Source organism: Sycon ciliatum, chromosome 8 (assembly GCF_964019385.1).
Source record: "Sycon ciliatum chromosome 8, ocSycCili1.1, whole genome shotgun sequence".
Lineage (NCBI taxonomy): Eukaryota > Metazoa > Porifera > Calcarea > Leucosolenida > Sycettidae > Sycon > Sycon ciliatum.
The window spans coordinates 18764597-18787428 of record NC_088650.1 but is presented as its reverse complement, the minus strand read 5'-3'; the positions used below and the strand labels follow the sequence as shown (position 1 = coordinate 18787428).

The following is a 22832-nucleotide window of genomic DNA, read 5'->3' as shown; positions in this document are numbered from 1 at the left end:
CACGGTCAACCAATGATGTCCGCCTTCCGTTGCATCGTACACCGGTAGAACGTTGTCGGTGTTGACGATACAAAAGTCTCCATTGTTCAAGGGTGGCAAGAGGTCGTAACTCGTGCAGCCCACGAACCCTCCGACACCATTCAATCTTCCTTTGATATCGGCACTGCTGAGAGGATAGTCCATTCTTGATCATAGCCTGAAAATATTTGGCACGTGATCACATGGAGCGTCCGCTCAGGATATCCTTGATGATACGAGTGATCCTGCTTTTGTCCTTCAGCACCTGTTGAATGAATGATGCATCGTCCACCATCACCTTTTGTGCTCTGATCATGAAATGCTCGGGATGGATCAATTTTGCTTCTGTTGTTCTACCATAGGTGGAAGTCATATCGTTGAGATCTTGAAACTTGAGCTGTGATCCCGGTATAGCTATCACAAGGGTGGTTAGTTCCTGAATCTTTCGTTCTGATCGAAGGAACCCATCGACGTGTTTGTTGATTCCCATGGCACCTGCTATGGCTGCAAACGGGTACCTGGACATGTAGATGCGATTCGTCTCGTTGACCAGAGTAGTGTAGTCGTTCATCGTCTGCGTCTTCAGGGCATCCGCAGCCGCTTCCACCCGACTCCTGAACCTCAGTCGATCTTCATCGTAGAGTTGCAGCAGTTGTGATCGGCTTGTGAAATAGTTGCTCTTCAAAAAGGTTACCGGTATATTTGTATGCCGGAGGAAACTGTCCAGGATTTGCAGGATCCATCGGTCGAATTCATGATCTTGTAGTAGATTGAAAGGCACCGATGTTAAAGGTGCCTTTCTCTTCTTCCTGACATCTGAAACGGAATCGCGAACTTGATCGGTAGTGGAATCATAGTTGAGTATGTTGGATGCAATCACATTTCTCACAGACGGGTAACTGATGTGATCGGGATTGTTTTTGAAGTGGGTGTCATATAGACGCTTTACTCGCGGATCGGCTTGCAGTTCCAACAGGGTGGAGGTGCTCAAACTGTGATCTGGTACTTGGGAAAGAACTTTCTTAACGCTTTTCAAGTATGCATTGTAGTTATTACCTCCTTTTTGCCGCATGAGTGGTGGTATACCGAGAACTTCCCACGAATTTGCTCTCTTCTTAATGATGTGTTGAGGATGTTTCGTCATAAACTGCAAGGTTTGCAACCTTTTACGCTTGGGTATCGAGAAGGATCCCTTTCTGAGTCCCACTCTTTGTATACTACTCGGTAGCCCATTTGAGAATTTCACCGTAAGATGCTCCATTCTTATTCATGATTGGAATTTTTTTCAATGTTGTGGCTAACTTTTCGGCTAACTTTTCGGCTAACTTTTCGGCTAACTTTTCGGCTAACTTTTCGGCTAACTTTTCGGCTAACTTTTCGGCTAACTTTTCGGCTAACTTTTCGGTTAACTCTTCGACTAATATCGTACACACACACACACACACACACATCAACGAGGTTTTTATTCAAAAGTCACCTTTAATGCAGTGTCTTCGCAATACGTGTAGTACTGATTAGAAGAGCAATCAATGGTTAGGATAGGTCTGCGACACACCGCCAATAACTTCTCATACAATCTAAAGATAATGGATGACTTCGTGCACAGACCACCAAACAGAGTATTGAGATAACGCTTGATATTGCTTTTATCAGTGAAGCGAAATAGATACATAAAGTTTGCATTGATCTTCATGTCCTTAATGTTATCAAAGCTCTGAGAGAGAAAGAACACGTTCAACTTATGATGATGACTGTACATGGTGAAGAACTTGTAGAGACACTCTCTTTGGCTGCCGTGCTTCAAACCCATCACTCTGATGTCATCAATGATCACATAGGTGTTAGGCTGGAGATCCATGTCTTCGATACACTCGGGCATGGTGCTGTAATGCTTGAAGGATTTGAGGCTTGGGAGACGATACTGATCGGCCGGCGTGTTGGAGATGACAACTATACGCTCAGGTTGCACACGTTTCAGGAGCTTGATGAGAAAGTAGGATTTACCCATGTTGCTCTGTCCCAGAAACAATACGTTTTGACCCCAGGATTTCAGAGCAGGAATGATTTCCGTGAACCAATCCTTAGACTCGAACTGAAGACCAGGAATGTGCAGCCCGTGTCGAGCAGTGGCCGTGGTCGGAACATCGTCGTTCCTTACGGGACTAGTCTTTTTCTTCCTCCCGATTTCCTGTCCAAGGAGCGAGATAAAGTCCATGATCAGATGTTGTAGGATGGACCGATGTGAGCGGAACTCATAGAAGACGGTCCTGCACTGTTAATGTTCTGTCGAATTTTTTGAGCAAATGGAGTTTCAGGACGGGTTAGGGATCTACGAGGTGCAGACAGGAACGATGAAGCTTCGTCGAGGGCACGATGTCCTAGTTTTTTGAACAAGGCCCTTCCTTGTTTCTTTATTCCTCGTGCCCTGCGGCCTTTGGAGCGAACTTGACGAGCTGGTTTCTTGGTTTTTCGAGATGCTCGTTGCCGAATCTTCTTCGGTGCATGCCGACGACGACGACTTTTAGTGCGCTTCATGGCACCTGCTGAGCTTCCCTTCCTTACTCCTCTGCCGAATATTTTATCCATTACGTTGTCACCCAGTGATGCCATGGTACCCATGGCCAAGGGAGCAGCCAGGTTCGTCAGGAGTGGTATGGCCTTGGCGGCTAATCCTGGTGGAATGGCTAGACCTCCTCGGTGCATGGCAGGGTTGTAAGCTGTTTTCATTTGCGCTTCCACAATGTCTCCGGACTCTCCTCTCCCCAAAAGCATGGGAAGAAGTGTCATTCCTGCCATGGCAGCCAGGGGTCCAAGTCCACCGCGTTGCATTGCATCTTGTTTTGTCGTGGGTTCCGCCATCTGCTTTTCCATCTCATCCGGTCCAGCACCGATTAGGTTTTTCCAGAAGCTCTTTTTCCAGAAGAATCCACCGTGTTGTCGACTCGATGTTTTCAAATCACCACCGTAGACACGATGTCTGGTCTCCAGGTCACCACCTTCCATGATGCCCTTTTACTACTAGGTCGGAATTAATTCATACAACTTCGGCTTTGATACCTTCATCTTTGCTCATGGTGTACAAGTACTTGTCCATGCAGAGAAGGTTGACTTTGATCGAGGCGCCATTTTCGCTAGGTCTCCTCACGGGGGCGTTTGTCACGTCGCTAAATTGATAGTCGATGGACAGATTTCCTCTCGATCTTGGATTGTCTGTGGTCCGATCCAGATTCAAGTTGATAGGCACCATAAAGTAGTGATTGCAGTAATCTGCAGCGGTGATGGGGATTTGCGTTCCATACGTCTTGCCGAAAAAGTCTTGTACCAGATTGTAGCCACGCAGGTAGGAGGATTTGTTGTAATCGTAGAAGTATTGCCCTTCAGTATTACGACTCACATCCCACTGGAACTTGAGCGGGTTGTCAAAGAGCGTCTGGTCGTTGACAGTGACACGAAGTTGACTGAGATTTGCATGAATCATGGCCAGTCTGTTCGAAGAATGCGATGCTTGACCTCCAGCCAATGCTGGCTGTGTACCATGAGTCAAATCTGTGAAGAACAGGATCATCCTGCGTGGAATGTCCGCATTGTGAAGCAGTTCCAGTGTACCAGCATCATCTGAAATGCTCTTTTGTATGAGACGAGGGCACCACGTGTGGATAGAGTTGTTTGGGAAGGCGTACACGATCGGTGAGATTGGGTTCCATGCGATAGGTAGTGTACACAAAGTCCAATTGGAGTAGATCGATCTCAATATCACCGACGCTCAGAGCACTGTTGGCACCACCGCCTTGATCGCTAAGCATGATGTATCTGGAAAGCTCGGATTGTGGCAGATCAAAGCGAAGCTTCACCTGTGTACCCGGGGGTAACCAAGCATCGTCCTGATTGAAAAACGGTAGGAAGGGTCTCAGCTTGTACTGAAACCGTCCAACAGCTGCACGAAGTGCATTTTCCTGAACCGTGTTGGAGAAGCCTTCGTTGGTGACAAGCTCGACGGTGGGTGCACGCCTGAGTGTGAAATCATCGACGAAATCCGGTGCTTGTGCTGCATTAGCGTTTGCAGCGTTTGTTTCGAAGGCATAGCCATGCTTACGCTTCACACCAAGTTGATAGGGCGTTAAATCCACACCTCTCAATGCTCTTTGCGGATCCAGTTTCTGTAGACCGTAGAGATCCGAGTCCACGTACTGAAGGCGTTCGCTGCTGCTTTCCATTAGACTGAGGATATGCTGAACCATTTGCATGTCGGCAACTTTACTCGATTGCGTGACCTCTGTTCCGTTGATCTCCACTCGAATGTTCTTGAACCACGAAAAGGCTGGTGACGTGGTGCACACCCATCGCGTGTAGTCTCCAGGCTGGTTATTGAGATTGTTTTTGACACTATAGCGCATTTTCACGATGAAATAGCTCTCCCCCAGAGCAATGAAATTCGGCGACGAGATGTCTAGTTCATTGTTCAGGGATGGTGGTGATCGATCTGCTGTGGAAAAGAGTCGTACTCCGCGTCTACCCTCAAGCAACGAGAGTTTCTTCTCCGTCCTGTCGAGGATGTTCTTCTGAACGATCTTCGTGTTGGTCAGGAGTCCCGTGAAGGACTCCGGAGCTTGTGGTGAGTATATCTCCTGTGCCATTCTTGCGAGTCACATTATAATAGGGGTGAATTTTTTTCAAAGATCCAATATCCAGTGTCTTGCGAAAGTCGTTCATCATCGATATCAATCGTTGATGCTCCTCGTTAGTGAGCTTCCCATCTTCCAGAGTAATGCCCAATTCCAACATGAACGAGTCTTCAGCTCTCTCCATCTGCTGCAGTTGTTCAATACACTTGACAAGCTGACGTTTGGTGTCGAGAACGTGTTTACCAATGCATGCCATGATCACACCGATGATCGTGCTACTGATGGCGATGATTCGAATGCGATGTTCTCCAGATACAACACCACTCCCTTGAAGGATATTGAGAATGGTTTGAATGAGTATGAGAAAGGACAAGATTGCAGTGTTGTAAATTACGTACTTCTCCCGGCAACGCACCTTTTCGCTCTCCAATTTCTTTCGTTTTGCTATATCCTCCACCATGTCACGCACGTGACGGACACGAACATCTGGAAGATCCATCTAAGTAGTTGTGTTGGTGATCCGAAGATCAAGGTAGACGGGATATCCGGAAGTAATGTGTTCACCGGTGTTGAATTTCAACCAGAACGAAATGCTAGTCACGTTTTCGTGTGGAAGCAGCAGTCGTTTGTCTTCTTTCCCGAACACGTAGTTATTCAAACCGTTGAGGGTTTGAATAAGAAAAGTCTTCAGCACCCTCGAATCAGTATTGTCTTCGTACTCCACAGCAGGTCCAATGAGGTCGGTGTAGAGCAGGACAAGTCTTCTGCCTTTCGTCAGATCCACAGCGAACGGGAACGTGTGAGATCCCTCGATCGTGTATGGCTTGAGAATAGTGCCCACACCCAGCACCAATGCGGGTGAGTCCTTCTTCAACAAGCACCGTTTATTCCTGGGTACCGAGACACTTATGCGGCTGGTGTGACGAGAGTAGGAAAACACAATGTCTCCGTGTCCTGCTCGTTTCAGAGTGGCATTGATAATAGACACCAAATCGTCTACATCGCTGTATGTTCCCGTCTTGATGGAAAGTCTATCCTCTTCTTCTTCTTCTTCTTCTACACCATGTACCACATAGAGTTTGTTCGTTGCCTCGTCTATGTTCTCAAAGTGTACTTCAAACTGAGCCGATTCAACATGCAGGACTTTATCACGCGTATCGAGCTCCTTCACATTTAGAGTAAAGTTCGGTTTGTGCAATCCCCTGCTCACGCCCGACGTGTTGTTCGCCACTGTCAATATCACAGACATTCTGGTGTTGTGATGACACTCACTATAGATAGGTTTTATTTTTCATTTTCATCTCAAGAATGTAGTGTAGCATGTGTGCTATATATTATGTACAATCAAAGTAGCACTTTCATATATCGTAGTGTGCCATGAGTTCTGTGTGGATGCGCTGGACTGTGTGAGAAGATAAACTCTCTGCAAAGTGCAAATGACAGAACAACTTTGATGAAGTGCCGTTGAAGAATTGAGTACCACCAATGCTATAATTGCAATCTTCGATTCCATTGGTCCTGGAAAATGGGACAGTGTCTAAGTTGGAATGTATCAAAATGGAGTTTACGTATAGAGTGAATAGGCCTTCTGAATTCCGAGCGTAACTTATGACACACTTTGTACCCAAGAGATCCGTCATACTCGACACAGGTTTATCCAAAGCCGCCGATAATTGGCTGACTACAGACGAAACGGGTATGTTGAATGATGAATGGCCGGGACGCGTGAAGTAGTTGCCACTTATGTGGGTGGCAGTGAACAACACGTACAAACTATCCAAGCTGAAATTTCCGACAGTATCGATATCGAATGCCTTCAATGACATGTTTCTAGGGTCAGGTGCGTCCACTTGAATTACTTGGAACATTGCAAAAGACATGTTGTCGTGAAACAGATTGACGAATCGTTCTCTAATGGAAACTTGGCTGGGTTGTGTAATGTTGAGGTAGAAGTGATCGTCTCGGAACATGTCGATGCTGTTCACGTTGATTCTCTTGTCCTTCATGTCAACGATATTTCCCCCTCTGTATCTGTTTCTGCTCACCCTGGTGACGGATTCAAATCTGCTAGGATGAGAGTATATGTAGAGGTAGGCGTTTCTCCGAATGAGAGGTAGTAGATGAAACGGATCGGATAGGTTCTGATTTGATTGCGGACCCACGGGACCTCTGGCTCCTGGAGGACCTATGGGGCCGACGATTCCTTGGGGGCCCACGGGACCTCTGTTTCCTGGAGGACCGGTTGCACCGATGGTTCCTTGGGGACCGACGGGACCTGTGGTTCCTTGATCACCTTGAACACCACGTTCACCTTGTGAGCCGTCTTGTCCATCTTCTCCTCTAGGCCCAATCTCACCTTCAGGACCAACTAATCCACGTTCTCCACGTGGTCCAACTTTACCTCTGGGACCTTCTGGACCAGGTATTCCTTGATCGCCTTTTTGACCGCGTTCACCACCTTGTCCATCGCCTCCTCTAGGTCCAGTCTCACCTTCAGGACCGATCAATCCACGTTCCCCACGTGGACCAGCTTCACCTCTTGGTCCACGAAGCCGACCGAAAGCCATCCATTTCGAGCTGAATTTCTTGTACACGATCAGCGTGGCTGCATCGAGGTAGAAGTCACCATTTCTCCCTACAGAGTTCAGCGGCATGCCACCTCCACTAAGCCATCCCAATCCCCGATCACCACGAGGACCTTTCATCTTGCGCACAGCGTCGATGTCGTGTTGCAATCTCGATGAGGATTGACGGATTTCATTCTTGACCCAACCGGCAGGGACAGCACATGTCAAAGAGCTATCGTCGTACGCCAAATTACAGATTGAATGTTCGTTCATGTCGAGGTTAGCATCCATGGACACGGATCCGTCTGTTCTAACGTGCAGCTCATCAGTTGCTATGGCTTGATCTGTGTAGCGCGTAGATCTGTTTTCCACATCTTCCACTTTGCTCTCATCGGCTTTCTCCTCTTTCAGTTTCTCCACATCATGAACCAAGGTGTTTTCGGTGTCTTCGTTCCCCACAACCGATTGCATCTCGATAATGTCATTCCGCATGCTTTGCATGTGTTTGAGGGAGGCCTCATCACCATCACTCCTATGGAAATGCGTAGCCCAGTACGCCATCTTCAAACACACACACACACACTGTACTAATTATGAAAGGAAATATTTTCTTTCTCAAATAAATCTTTATGATGCTCATAAGAACAGGTAAACAACAGGTAATGCACAACAAACAAGAGCCACAGTCATCGTGTTGATGAGTCGACCGTTCATCCTCCTCCTCGATTGTTCATGAATGTGTTTCATGAGGAAATCTCGTGCTAACAACACCTTCGCACGATCGCCTTTCCGTGCCAGCATGTCCAACAGAGTGACTGAATATGCCAAGGTCATCTCCAGGGCAACGACGTCGTTTGACGCATGACTCCATAAACCTTCCATGATGCCGCATATGCAACTTTCAAGTCGTTCAGCTTGTTCACGATCACCATCGCCAACAGTAAAGCTCGCAGCATACCTGAGAATGTCAGGTCTCTTCATAGCGACATGTTTAGCAGATGTCCACACGTGAAACAATGTCGAATCACGAACGAACAAATGGTCAATGGCAAAGGCATGACGAGTCTCCGAGCATTCACCTTCATCCTTTGCGTATGTTGCAAGAACATGGTCAGCAACTCGTACTAGCAGATGACACACCTGACATTCGTGAGTCTTGTGGTCAGCCGATCCGTTAAGACTCTTTGCAACGTGAAACCATCTCTCGTAAAGGGAATTCATTTCCTAGAATGCGAAGACACGAGGCAACTGATCAATACTGTATCGGGTGAAGGAATGACTCGACTGCATGTCAAGCATGCATATTTATACAAGTCAGAATGGGGTGGGTTGAAAATGCAAAGTTGTCAACCAATCACCATCAAGCCCGCCAAAAACAGATGATGTAACCTTGACATGATTGATCTTGTCATGAATGACGCATTCATTGATGGTGTTCACATGAGATCACCCTGGTTCATCTTTCCCAATTCCATTCTTTTCACATCCTGCAACCCATTCTCCACTAGTAGTAGCAGTGGGGATACTAGAGTCCGAAGAGGCAAGGCAGCACTCTTCCGTGGACGTACTACTCGACACAACACCACCCATACTTGTTCTTTAGAAGTTTTTTTTTTTAAATTTGTATCATGAGGTATTGACGTAGAAAGTAGTATAGGATAGTATAGGATAGAATAAGAATGAATGATCAGCTGTGTGATAAAGAAGGCAGTTCATTAAAGACTTCTTGGAAGGTCTCTACCAGCTGATCGTCTTGTTGGACGACGACACTGCATAATGATGTGAAGCTCTCAGTCAGCTGTTTCAGCTCCGTGATAGAAAGTGCCATGTGTGCGTCCAGAGCACGATGAAAACATCTGGGTTCCACGTTGATGCAGATGATTGGAGCAACAGCAAGACGTACCTTCATCACTTGCTCGTCAGTGTCGAGGGAGACTGCCCCGGGGTAGATGAATACATCTTGTTCCACATCCAGTTCAAACGAGCTGGTCGGGACTAGCTTGTTTTCACCGTTGATGTACACCCGACATTGACCGTCGGACGAACGTGATGTATAGAAGTTGGTTATGATCTTCTCCACACGTCCACTTCGGAGAGTGTCACGGAGCGATGGACAAGTCTTGATCAAGTTCGTAATGATGAACTCAGTGGACTCGTTCAGTTCGATGTAAACTTGTCCTTGAGCATCTTTGCGAGCTGTTGCCGTACTACCACAGGCTGGCAGAGCTCCCGAAGGGAAGTACATCTTATATCCAGGCTTGTAGAAGGATTTACCAGATAACTTGTAGGGCAGCTGCATGTCCTCCTGAAACCCATCCACCACAATCTCTTTGTGGAGCTTGGTAGGAGCAGGTGATGCATAGCGACGCTTAGCCGGTACTGGATTCGAAGAGAGCACAACTCGAGGAGGGTCAGCAGGAAGAGCGGAATTCTTCTTCATCCTTCGCTCGTATAGGGAAGCCATCTTCTAGGAAGTGAAGTCAGGACAACTCGTCAGCACTGTATTCGATGAACGAATGACTCAACTGCAGACAATCATTCGTTTATACGAGCCAGAGAGGTATGTGGATTGAAATGATAAGATATGTGTCAACCAATCAAGCCCGCCAAAAACATTTCACCAATCAGCATCAAGCCCGCCAAAAACATTTGACCAATCAGCATCGTAATGGGGCCGTTCTCGGCACTTGTGCCAGTGGTTGTGAGACTTATCCACTCACCCCCACCGTTAGGCGCTGCATCTGCCGCTAGGATTTACCGGGTGTTAGCGGCCGTCGTGAGTTCCCTTCGGGAACGGACACGATAATTTACTTTTTTTTAATCAGCATCGTGCCCGCCAAAATCATATCTCATTATAAAGATTCCTTACATGATACCGCCACCTTGGTGAATTGATACAGTATGGAAAGAAGATCACAGTCAAACGTGTGCATGTTCTGGATCACGTGATCAAGTGAATAGATTTCCCAGCAATAAGCATCAATCAATGATGTCATAAGAGATATATCAGATTGAGATAAAAGCAGCAAATTCGAACGCAACATGGACAATTGCAATGAAGACACCATCCTAGTCGACTCCATGAGATGCAGTACGTATAGGAGTGGAAAATGCTGAGGAAGAGGTTTCATGATTCGACTGAACCTCAACCAGGCTACATTGCTATGAGGTAAGTAGGAATACAGTTTACGTAATGCATCCACATTCGTATCGTATACTATACAGGATAATGCTATAGCATAATTTATACTCTTGTACAAACAGGACTTCTTCATCGCACGTATCTGCTCTCGAAGAGGGTGTACACGAAGCTGATCGGATAAGAGTTCAGTTTTCGAAAGAAAATGCAAAAGATGACGATCCACACCACATAACCGCTCATGCGCAGCGTAAGGCTTCTTCATCAAACTACATCTCTGATGCACATCAACTTCAGGTAAGTAAACCACATCCATGACAAGTCCACAAGAAGAACATACGTATCTTCCTTCATGAACAACATGATCAAGATGATGACACTGCTTTTCCTTCCCTTCTTGCTCTTCTTCTTCTTCTCCTCCTTCTTGTTCTTCTTCTTCTTCTTGTTCTTCTTCTTCTTCACGAAGTCTCTTTTCACGTACATAGGCACGTAAGATCTCTAATTCAGAATCCATCTTCACCCCACACCATCATCTTCATAGTGAAACATTATCCATCAATATATCTACTTTTATACCCACTCCTATCCGGGGATAATAGCAAAATACTCCTGAAAAAATAAATAAAAAATGAACAGAATAAAGATTAACAATGACGATAAGTGTGCCTTATTCAACCCAAAGGTCAAAGGTCAAACCCTGGGGGAGTCCCGGGGTCAGACCAAGCACGACCGACACAGTGTGCCTTATTTGGCCCAAAGGTCAAAGCAATAGAAGAAAGGCATTCACATCTCAATCTGATATCATAGTCGAAAGATTCCAAACCCGAACAAAAAAGACTCACCATGACGGGGGCGTCTTTCCGCTTTCGAAACACATCGTGTTCTCCAAGGTCGTCACCTCCCCGTGGCGTGACCCCTTGGTCTTGTTTGAGACGTCTAGACGTAGCCTTGTTTACAAAGGTCATCGCGGCGTGAACTTTGACCTTGAGGTGAAGTAGTCTCAACCTGCAGTTTCATTATCGACTCCTTCTTGCAGTGTGAAGAAGCTAAAATGGCGTGGACATTTTCTGAGACGTGCAGAGCAGAGAAATGGTATTTATTTTCATGCGATAATGAAGAGTTCTCAATCCGTCGCCTCAGTGCTAGCAAGACAACCAGGGATCTTGACCCGATGATAGCACATCCCAGAAGATTCGATATGTCACCACTCACTGCTGCTGAGTATATTATCTGCAGGGTCACCAGTCTGATCTTGAATGTGAAGAATAGGAAACAGCACCTTCCTAAAATCGTCATCGGTGGTGTGGAGGACTACGGAACTATTAGTGAGACTGATGATGGTGTCATACTGCGAAGGTGGACTGATGGTAGACACTCATTCTACAAGCTTAGTGACATGCGTGACGAACCGTGCTCTCAACACATCATCGACCTCTTCGCTGATGCAACCTATTTGGATTCCAGCGACGTAATGCAACTTGTCAAGGAGGTGAACGAAAAATGAAGTCTCTCGAGTTGATCGTGTGCGTGTACGACGTAGTACCAAGGCCGTTCAACTCCGTGCCGTTGCAACAAGAGTAACGCGGATTCGTGTGCGAGTTGGTACGATCGACATCGGCGACGATGGATTTATCTCCAAATTACCCGAGTCGACTGTTGACACGATGGCGGTGCAAAGGAGGTCGTCGACTGACAGTTCCATTGCTGACTGGGTGGAACCATTGGTGCACATCAGAGCGTCCGACAACTCCACCTCGTACTGCGTGTCACGGAAGAGATCATGGGTGAATCCATCCTCACACGTATTCGAAGAGTAAACTTTGTGGTCTCTCATCCAATACCAGCTTGATGAAATCAGGACAACAAGAACTGAATTGTACTACCTTTCTCCTCCACTCCATTGCGATATTCACTGTTCGTTCCATTATTCTTTGTAATGACATGTATCGTATCTATCAAGAACTGACCTTTCTGACGTGTGTGCGAGCAGGACCATTTTTGAAAAATTGCATGGGGAGGTGGGGTAGGTCACGGAAAAAACTTCATGATAAACACCATATTCAACATTCTACTTTTTATACCCACTCCCATCCGGGGCAAGGTGGCCCAAAAAAGTGAGATTCAAACCCACATGTGCACAACACATATTTTCAATAATACCCCATTTTTTGGGGTCAGGGCACCCCCTGGCACATATTTTTATCCGCAAAAAAACCGGGCCAAAAATAATTTTCACCGCAAAAATGGGGTACTATTAGTACCCCATTTTTCAATAATACCCCATTTTTTGGGACCCGGGCGCCCCCTGGCCCAGAACCCGCTCGTACATTCCTACTGATATACATGTAATTATATTGTAGGATCTGCAGGCATCTACTGGACATATACGTGCACATCGAGGCACCGATGATGTCAATGATAGAGATAATAATTATTTGACACGGTACTGTCACATGCAGTACATGGGGATGGCCTGAACTGTTTCTGTATTACATTATGCAGCCAAGTCACCCATCACACATCAGCTGGAGCGCACTACGGAAAGAACAAAAAACATGTTTTACTGGGGGTCTTGCCTGGTGGCAAGAACAAGAAGACACAGTCACAGAAGCTAATGCTGCACTGCCTAAGAAGAATATTGAGAAGCAAGCGGCTATCCATCCACCAGCCGCATGCCACAGGCACAGGTCAGGAAGATGATAAAACTACTCGTATCCTATAAGAAAGGTCAAAAGGAGAGCACTTGCAAGTGAAGGAGAGGAATTGAAACAGAGAAATGAGCATGAAGAGTGACAGTAAGAGTGCATGTGTGTGATAGCCAAACATTGCTTCTTGATTCATCTGCACACACTGGTCTGCACACACTGGTCTCCTTAGCAGAGGGGAGGTGTTGTGTACACTATTTGAGGCTACCTAAAACTTACAGGCCATGCGCTGCTCCACACACGCATCAACCAAACGTTCAGGTCTAATGAGAATAAAAATTATAGTAGCTACTTCACAGCAATCGAGTGTGGAGGGTAGGTAACACATGCAAGATTCGGGGGGGGGGGGGAGGGAGGGAGGGGGGACAGTTCAAATATAAAAATAGCCTATCTTCGTGTCCAGCACTGCAGCCTGCAGAGATGGAAGACAACAACAACAACAACTGTTAAACTGCCATGAGGGAGGAGGCTCCGTGACACCTTTGTTTCACACAGAACGAGCTAGACCTTATGCACGTTGTCCGGATGTATGAAGTTCTGTACAGTAGATATTGGTTATAACGTGCCCTTCATCACTTTGGATAGAACTAATGACTAGATAGATCCTCAACTCGGATCGTGAGCCAATTAAATATTATGGTGAAAAAGGAGAAGGACAAAATGTTACGAGTTATGACTAACTGTCCACCAACGTAACCAGATTGTATACAGTCAGCGAGTGCGACAAAATGGCACAACACTGACAAGGAGTACTGAGACATTCGGCGACCTGACACCTAGCTCCAACACTTCTCCAAGGCGCAAACCAACAACCTTCCAACTTGGAAGGCTCAGGTTCGGAAAAGTCCAAGAGGGGAAGGAAAGCGCCATTTTGTCGCACTCGCTGACTGTATAAGATCTGGTTACGTTGGTGGACAGTTAGTCATAACTCGTAACATTTTTGTCCTTCTCCTTTTTCACCATAAGGCCACCCTTTCTTTTTTCGTTGTTTAACGTCCGCGCCCGCGTACCTTCTTGCCTCCGACCGGAAAAAAAAACAAGAAAGTAGTAGTACCAATAATATGCGAAGTTGTAAATACATGATTGTGTAGTTTCACAGTGTGCCGATCATGCCCTTAAACTTATAATCTTGCCTCCCGGGGATCCCGGGCATGCCTTTGTCTTGTGTTCTTTTTCTTTTTTTGTTGGCTTTTAAATATCGTACGGTGTGTGCCCTAGTAAAAATCCAGATGTAATGAATTCATGACATGCTAACTCCATGGCAGTCCATGCTATGTACCTGTTTTGTTGGATTCATCAGGCATGTGCTCCAATGTACCATCAAAGAGTGTTGTTCTATGCCTGCAAGTGCCGTTAGACCCAGAAATATTGTATATATCACATGCTTTACTGGTCAAAATGTTTGATTGGGGTTTCCAGTTTTTGGAATGGGCTTTTGTTTTTTTTCCGCCCTCCCGCGTACCTTTTCGCGAAAAAAAGGACGTTAAACAATGAATTAACAAAGGGTGGCCTAATAGATAGATCTTTGTCGGAATTTTGTTCCGTATGAAAGTGTAATGCCTTCAGGGCCCATTTCTGAGTGGAAGTAGCGCGTAAGCATAAAAAGGTCCTGCATGTTCAACACCCAACCGTTCTACAGGATTCCGTTCATCTATAGAACGTGCATAAAGGCCGATTCACAAGACAACTTTCTGCGACGCGACACGCGATTTGCAACAGTTGCGACAAGAAACTGCCTGTCGCGTGCAGTCGCAAGGCACCTGTCGCAGAGGTCGAAGAAAGTTCAACTTTTGCTACATGCGATGCGCGACATACACAAATGGAGTACAGTTTCTACCCTGGGTAGAACTAGTGCATAAGGATGTCACAAACATGAAAAAGAGTGTGAACCGTGTGTCGCTGATGCAGCTCGTCGCAGGTGTCGTAAGTCGCATGTCGCGTCGCAAGAAGTTGTATTGTGAGTCGGCCTTAAGGCTTATTGGGTCGGGACTTTGGTTAGAGTCTCGACGAGATGTCTTACTCTTAGATTGGACCCATTTACACAAATCAGTGTTGTTTGATTCTTATTGATCTCGAGATCGCACTGCCCCAAATTAAAAAGCAAACTACATGCATCCCAAAAATATATATTTGCAGAAGTAGCATGTGCTTGATAGTACCCACACTGGAGTGTGACGTAGCATGTGCTTGATAGTACCCACACTGGAGTGTGAAGTAGCATGTGCTTGATAGTACCCACACTGGAGTGTGAAGTAGCATGTGCTTGATAGTACCCACACTGGAGTGTGAAGTAGCATGTGCTTGATAGTACCCACACTGGAGTGTGAAGTAGCATGTGCTTGATAGTACCCACACTGGAGTGTGAAGTAGCATGTGCTTGATAGTACCCACACTGGAGTGTGAAGTAGCATGTGCTTGATAGTACCCACACTGGAGTGTGAAGTAGCATGTGCTTGATAGTACCCACACTGGAGTGTGAAGTAGCATGTGCTTGATAGTACCAAGAGTACATAACCCAAGAGTGTGCAACTCCAGCTATGGGGTCTGCGACGGCAGAACTTCACATCACGTGATGAACCCGTGCACTCTAGTGCATGATAGATACTGGGTTGTACGCAGCCCAGCTTTGGGTACAACTCTCTTGTGGTCACTTTGCACTGTTTGCCAGCATAACCTTTTGAACCATGTCACGTGATGTGAAGTTCTGCCGTCGCAGCACAGCATAGAGGTTGTGCAGGCAGTTGCACACTCTTGGTTATGTACTCTTGATAGTACCCACACTGGAGTGTGAAGTAGCATGTGCTTGATAGTACCCACACTGGAGTGTGAAGTAGCATGTGCTTGATAGTACCCACACTGGAGTGTGAAGTAGCATGTGCTTGATAGTACCCACACTGGAGTGTGAAGTAGCATGTGCTTGATAGTACCCACACTGGAGTGTGAAGTAGCATGTGCTTGATAGTACCCACACTGGAGCGTGAACCTAAATGCACTCACGTCTGGCAAAATACCAGGTCTACATAGATTCTCTACATTGAGACATGACGTACACCCCATCTGCCGCTGAACGTGCTTGTCCATGCATACCACTTTAGACTGAGCTGCATTCAGAACACACTTGACCAGGATTCCCTCCAGTTTCTGTTCAATTTTCTGTTCAATTTATGTCCTCCCCCTCTACACCATTTTTTTCACACAATCAGCTGGAGTACTCTACAATAAGACAAAGCATGCCCAGGGTTAGCCCTACTACAATTATAAGCATGGGAGAACACAATATAACAGCAGGCAAGACTCAAGACACAACTTTGAAGTAATATGAATTATGAAGACACTCTTGATCAAGCAATTACCTTGTCCGATGACTAGCACTTCTGGGGATCACTATATTGCAACTCCCTCAACCTACAGGGGTGCATAACACGTACACACGCACACACACACACACATACACGCATGCGTGCACACACACACACACACACACACACACACACACACACACACACACACACACACACATGCACATACTCTCGCTCAAGTCATTGTGCATGTGCAAAATACGCAAACTCAGATTGCACAGTCCAGATAGGGGATAGGGGTTAGGAGACCAATGCAACTAATCTTTTTTCAAACTCTCTTCCTGTACGCACAAATCTGGTTTGTAAAGATGAATGCATGAATGCACTTGTGTGCGGGCATCTGGAAAGGGGTCAGCTATATTCAACATACTCCTAAGCAGGTTGTGTCAATCAGTTGAAAGGCCTTACAGCTGTTTGTATTCGTAATGCATAAGCCACAAACCCACAGAGGAGACACCACCACAGCAGCAACACTTACTCAGTCCCTGGGCTATGCTGGAAACCTTCCTCGTTAGTGTCAAATCCTTCCTCGTATGTCATGCGGCGGTAGAAGCGCTCCAGGCACGTGCCCATGATGATGGCAGGGACGAAGAAAAAGCATGCCCAGCCACAGGATAGCCAGAAACCATTCTGCACACGGTGGTGAGCGCAGCAAAGCATACACAGGGGAGTCAGGGATGACTTTTGACTACATGTACTTCAGTAGTTTTCACTTACTAACTGTTTAGACCACAAAGGCACACAATGAAAACCTTGGCAAATTTATTCCGTTGTGACTCAGAGTTTCATGGCTGAACCAATTATCAGACAACGTTGTCTGATGATTGGTTCAGCCATGAAACTCTGAGTCACAACGGAATAAATTTGCCAAGGTTTTCATTGTGTGCCTTTGTGTACGCCGCTCTGCCTGAATCAGGCATTGAGCACTCTTGCAGAACCAAAGCATATTGCCTCTGTAACTGTTTAGACCATCACAATCCAAGCTGAAAGGAAAAGAATTTGTGAGGTGAGTAGCACAAAATCAGCACATTTCTCCAACCAAGGTCGAACATTTTAGGGGTGGGGTGGGGGGGGGGGCGTGCCCCCCCCCCCACCCCACGGGCTACGTGCCTGCACACACACAGACACACACACACACACACACACACAGACGCACACACACACATAGGCACACACATGGAGCTATGAAGCCGAGACCTCTGGTCGGCGGAGCTTAATGGGCCCCACCACCACACTCCATATTCACCCCAGTGTCTGGAGATAAGTGGAGTTTGTAGGAAAAAAACACACACATACCATTGTATCAACAGTGAAGTCACACAGGTAATCCACCACGCCTTCATAGATGGTGTGTACTGGTCTGCAGTTGGCAGCTTTGGTCGCGATCTGGGACAAGTGCACAACACACAACAGGACAACAATGATAAAAAATATTATCTGTAAGGCCAAACCAAAGAATGTACTTGATGATCGTCCCCGCTCGCCCCAAATTTGGGGGCCGCCTGAGAAATTTCATTGACTTTCGGAGGTACCGTCTGTACGGACGGAGATCGAGCAGTTTCACTTTTCACAGTGAAAACATGGGCGTAGGAACCGGTCCGGCAGGCCCGGCGGTCGCCGGACCAGTAATTTTCGATTTTTTTTTATTTTTTACATTTCAACCTTGTTGATGGCTTTTCGACTCTTGTATAGGTACCATGTTTTACATCGACAATGCGGTGTATCATCAGCATGCATATTCTTATTTCTCATATTATTCTGTAGCATTAAAATATGGACTTTTAGACCCAATTTTCCAGGGGAGGACCCCTGCACCCCCTCTCACAATTTTGCTGCACCAATATTAAACTGCTTCCTACGCCCCTGGAAAACTGGCGGGAACATTGATTATGGTCCCAAACTCGTACTCATTTTGAAGAATGCAACCACGTTTGGCACACTTTTCGCAAAAGTGTGCTCTGTGTCTGGAGTACAGTTTGGTTGGCATGAGGCTGCTCCATGTGCACTAGCTGTTAGATCCTGTTCTAGATCGTACCAACAAAACACGCCCTCAGTGATCAAGCAATAATGCATAAAAAATAAAAATATAATCCGCCCGCCCTCCCCATTTTTCTGAAAATAAGGACGCTCATGAAGTATATTCTTTGACTTAGCTTAACATCCAGACTTGTCATACAGTATCAACATTTTTTCTCACTGACTTTTATGTTGGTAGTTGCACGGATGGGGACTCACTGGCTAAAACAGCTAGCTGTCTGGCAGTGTCTGCAGCAGCAGCAGCAGCAGTAGCATCAGTCAAGATCATGTGTATGTGTACAGCTAGTGGTCTACAATTCAGCACCAGTATATGTGTGTATTCTTCATTAGTGCAAAGGAGTTGGAAGGGGATCAAGTCAGGAGAAGAAATTGCTAGTCTTGAAAGGGCCTCAAAGCAGCAACCTTCACAATAGGCGATGCTCTATCACTGAGTTAGGTGTGTGGTCATCATGCCAGCATGCCAGCAGGGACGGGTCAACAACTTACGTGTTCTTCAGACTTGGAAACTCAAATCATGCATGTATGTGCAGTGCATATAGCCATGGAACACTTTCCTGTTGCACTTCAGGGTACTAGTAACTTGACTAAAGTTTGAGCAGACATGACATGAAGGGAAACCTACTGCTAGGGCAGTACAGTACCATGCACAGTTCATGCTTACGAAATTCTGAGCAAAGGTGAAGAACGTTGTGATCCAGGACTTCAGGCGATCACCATACTTTCTTACAGTCTAGACAAAGCCGGGCAGAAGGGACACGTCAGGTGTGCATATACACACAGAGTAGAGGAAAAGAAGTGAAGACTGAGAGACACATACATCAGCCTTTCAGGGCACTGTGTATTACTGGATGCGTGGCATATGAATTCCTTGATTTTTCCTATCTCTCCCGACTCTCCACTCTTCTGTCTCTCTTCTGTCTCTCCACTCTTCTGTCTCTCTTCTGTCTCTGTCTCTGTCTCTGTCTCTGTCTCTCTCTCTCTCTCTCTCTCTCTCTCTCTCTCTCTCTCTCTCTCTCTCTCTCTCTCTCTCTCTCTCTCTCTCTCTCTCTCTACCGATCTATCTATCTCTTTTTTGGGTCAATTCTGGGGTGTGAGGGAAACGGTGCAGTAAGAGCCAGCCATACCGAAAGGCACCACCGCCAAAGGAAGATAGCCAGGCGGAAGGCAGACCCAATGAAGGAGGAAGAAGCCAGCACTGTCATAAATACACTGCATGAATAGTATGCTTCAATGGCACATAGGTCAACAGAATTGTGCTGAGGGTGCCGTAACTGCTCACCCTGTTGCCAAAGCTGAGAGTGAAGTCCTTGATTGTAGCAGTCAAGTTATCGGCGTTTGTAAGTACAGACGAGATGGTGTTCTGAGGGTTGAACACACACACACACACACACACACACACACACACACACACACACACACACACACACACATGTGCACACATGTGCACACACACACACACAAACACACACACACACAGACATACACACACACACACACACACACACACACACACACACACACACACACACAGACATACACCACACGTGTACACACACATACACGCACACACATACAATACCATTTTTGGCTTGGCATGCTTTGTGGCACGAACACAGTAGTTATCTGGGGACAGGGACAGGGCGCGCAACAAGTAATCCAAATGCAGCCACAATCTATTCAAAATGGATGTTCATATGCCTGAGTGTTGAAATAGATAGATCAGAATTAATTCCATCAGGTCTGGTACCAGACCAGTCAGAATGGGAAGAAACACTGTACCGAGAGAGTCGACGAGATATTCTGCAATGTGTCTACATCCCTGGCCAGTAGCGTCTGTTTGCAGCAAGCGGCACAAAACACAAGATGCACAGCAAGGGTAGCAATAATCAACCTACAGGCACAGTCCATCATACACTGTCAACTACTACATGTAGCAACTTAGCCCCCTGGTTAGAAGTAGGCCTTTTAGGTTTTATGCATCAACGTCAATTCAAAACGCATGGGTTGACATAGAATCGGGATTCGACTTGAAATCAGGAAGTTAGTTTTCCCTGTCAGTAGTGCGAGTAAGTTACATTGTAGTGTACCAGTATGGATGCTGGTATGGTGCTGGTATGGTGCTGGTATGGTGCTGGTATGGTGCTGGTATGGTGCTGGTATGGTGCTGGTATGGTGCTGGTATGGTGCTGGTATGGTGCTGGTATGGTGCTGGTATGGTGCTGGTATGGTGCTGGTATGGATGCTGGTATGGTGCTGGTATGGTGCTTCTTGCTATCCACCATGCAGAGCATGCACCTGGCAAAACCGTGCACAGGAGGTGCAGCTCTGAGCTGATATCCACAACCCATTAGCTCTGCAGGATGCAGATGTTAGCACACGAACCGAGTATGGACACCGATGTGACAACAACAACAACAACAACAACAACAACAACAACAACAACAACAACAACAACAACAACAACAACAACAACAACAACAACAACAACAACAAGTAGTCATTAACCCCTAGGCCCTGCCCACCCAATTCTTCCTCACTCTTTCTCCTTTCTTACACTATTATCTCTTATTGGCCACTGGCTATCGTGAGAATAAAGATTTGAAACAACAACAATAGCAACAACAACAACAATAGCAACAATAGCAACAACAACAGCAACAACAGCAACAGCAACAGCAACAACAACAGGAGCAACAACATCTCGCTCATAGGTCACTCCGCAGCTCCTGACTGACATCAAACTCAAGCGCACACTGTACAGACAATACCTCAAGTCCTGCACCAACGGCAACTGGACTGCTTGTACTCCCCACACAACAAGGTTACCACTTACCGACATGATACGTCGCGCCAAACCCCATTTTCTGCAAGATGCTGCTGATGGTCCCAGCCATAGCAGAACTCATTCATATACCCTTGTTAGATGCATAGAAAGCTCACCCTCAAAGCCCATGCCGAACCTAACTGTTGAAGACCAATCCATCACAGATGCGAAGCAAAAGACATCCATCCATCCTCAATGAACTCTTCATCAGTCAAACATTCGCCAATGGCACAGCAACGAAGACTTGGCTATAATGACATCAAAACCCGTGTCCTGAAAGGAGCAGCACTAGAGCTAGCTCCTCTCTCTGTGTGCTGTGCCCTGTTCAATGCCTCCTTCTAGTACGGTATCCTCCCACAAGCGTGGAAAGATGCAACAATTTCCCCTCTCTATAAAGAGGGAAATCCTCATTTACCCAACAACCACCGACCCATCGGCTTCCTCAGTGTGGTTTCGAAAGTGTGCGAATGGATAGCGCACAAGTGTCTGTAACATACGCCCAGTTGGAGCCCTACCTTCATCAACAGCAGTCAGGATTTCGGCGAGGAGATGGCACAGAGTTGCAGCTTTCCAGAATCATTGACGAGCTCTCTGCCAAGCAGGACAATGGTGAGTCAGTAGTTGCCTGGTTTTTTCCAATCTCAGCAAGGCATTCGACCGAGTTTGGCATGCTAGTCTCATGGCAAAGCTGAAGCACTGTGGTGTCACTGATGCTGCCCCCTCTTGGTTCCTTGCGTACCTTAGCGGCCGAAAGTGCGAGTGGAAGCTTCTACATCTGAGTGGCTACCCATCCCTGCTGGAGTCCCCCCAGGCTCAGTACTGGGGCCTCTTCTCTTCCTTGCCTACACAGTTGACCTGCCAGTAATGCAGTATGGCCTGTGAAACTGACTCCACCACCAGCAGCCTGTTCAGTGCAGACAATACTGCCCTTGTCGCCTCCCACAAGTCATACCAATCGGCGCTCAGCCAACTGCAACTCTCAGTATGTGCTGCCGGGGAGTGGATAACCGCATGGCACCTGTTAGTGAACACTGATAACACCATTGTCATCTAATCGTCCACCACCCTTGCAACCCACCATTATCATGTACAAGCAAACCCAGTTCACAATCAGCGACATCTAGGCATCGTAACACTCCTTGCTATCACGGAGTGTGGCTGGTGAACTGTTTGTGCTGTCACCTGCAAGGGTAGTGTGGTCTCATGGGGTCAAGTGGAAGCCCTATTACTACTGTGAATTGACGACCTATTGGAGATGGCAACAAAGAATTATGACTTCCCCTGGACCAGGACACCTGCCATTGATCGAAGAAGGATGTGATCTGCTGCTCGGAATACACGTGTTGGACGCCAACCCTGCATTGAAGACTTGGATGGATACGTTGCTTCAGCAGCACACAGTTCTCGACTATGTCACACCCCAGCAGCCTTCCTTTCACCTACCGTCGGCTGAATTTTCAATTTCCGAGGTACGTGAAGTATTTGTCTTGTGTAGTTAGCAATCTTCAGATGTGACGTTTGACGTCCAGTTTGTCCAATATGATGATTGGTCGGCTTTCAC

General features: G+C 46.5%; 2 protein-coding genes across 2 annotated transcripts; both read right to left on the bottom strand.

Moving 5' to 3' along the window:
* Positions 1 to 217: 217 nt before the first annotated feature.
* On the bottom strand, positions 218 to 7768 carry LOC135823610 (collagen alpha-2(XI) chain-like). Its single transcript, XM_065336455.1, has 2 exons — positions 6686 to 7768; positions 218 to 283 (listed from the first exon to the last, which is right to left on the bottom strand). The coding sequence occupies exons 1-2, from the start codon at positions 7766 to 7768 to the stop codon at positions 218 to 220; spliced, it is 1149 nt and encodes a 382-aa protein (XP_065192527.1).
* Positions 7769 to 13132: 5364 nt separating this feature from the next.
* On the bottom strand, positions 13133 to 21308 carry LOC135823609 (prominin-1-like). The gene is made up of 9 exons (XM_065336454.1): positions 21281 to 21308; positions 20535 to 20800; positions 20227 to 20280; positions 19727 to 19807; positions 19109 to 19177; positions 17707 to 17796; positions 16889 to 17040; positions 16405 to 16456; positions 13133 to 13463 (listed from the first exon to the last, which is right to left on the bottom strand). Exons 1-8 carry the CDS (start codon positions 21306 to 21308, stop codon positions 16417 to 16419), a joined length of 780 nt encoding a protein of 259 aa, XP_065192526.1. The 3' UTR covers positions 13133 to 13463; positions 16405 to 16416.
* Between the last annotated feature and the right edge of the window lie 1524 nt (positions 21309 to 22832).

Coding starts and splice junctions, on each gene's coding strand:
- LOC135823609 (XM_065336454.1), bottom strand. CDS start 21,308: ATGGGGTTTGGCGCGACGTATCATGTCG. Junction 19,808..20,226: donor ATATCTCGTCGACTCTCTCG/GTACAGTGTTTC, acceptor TTCAACCCTCAG/AACACCATCTCGTCTGTACT. Junction 17,797..19,108: donor TCACCTTTGCTCAGAATTTC/GTAAGCATGAAC, acceptor CACTTGTCCCAG/ATCGCGACCAAAGCTGCCAA.
- LOC135823610 (XM_065336455.1), bottom strand. CDS start 7,768: ATGGCGTACTGGGCTACGCATTTCCATAGGAGTGATGGTGATGAGGCC. Junction 284..6,685: donor GATTTGAATCCGTCACCAGG/GTGAGCAGAAAC, acceptor TTCATTCAACAG/GTGCTGAAGGACAAAAGCAG.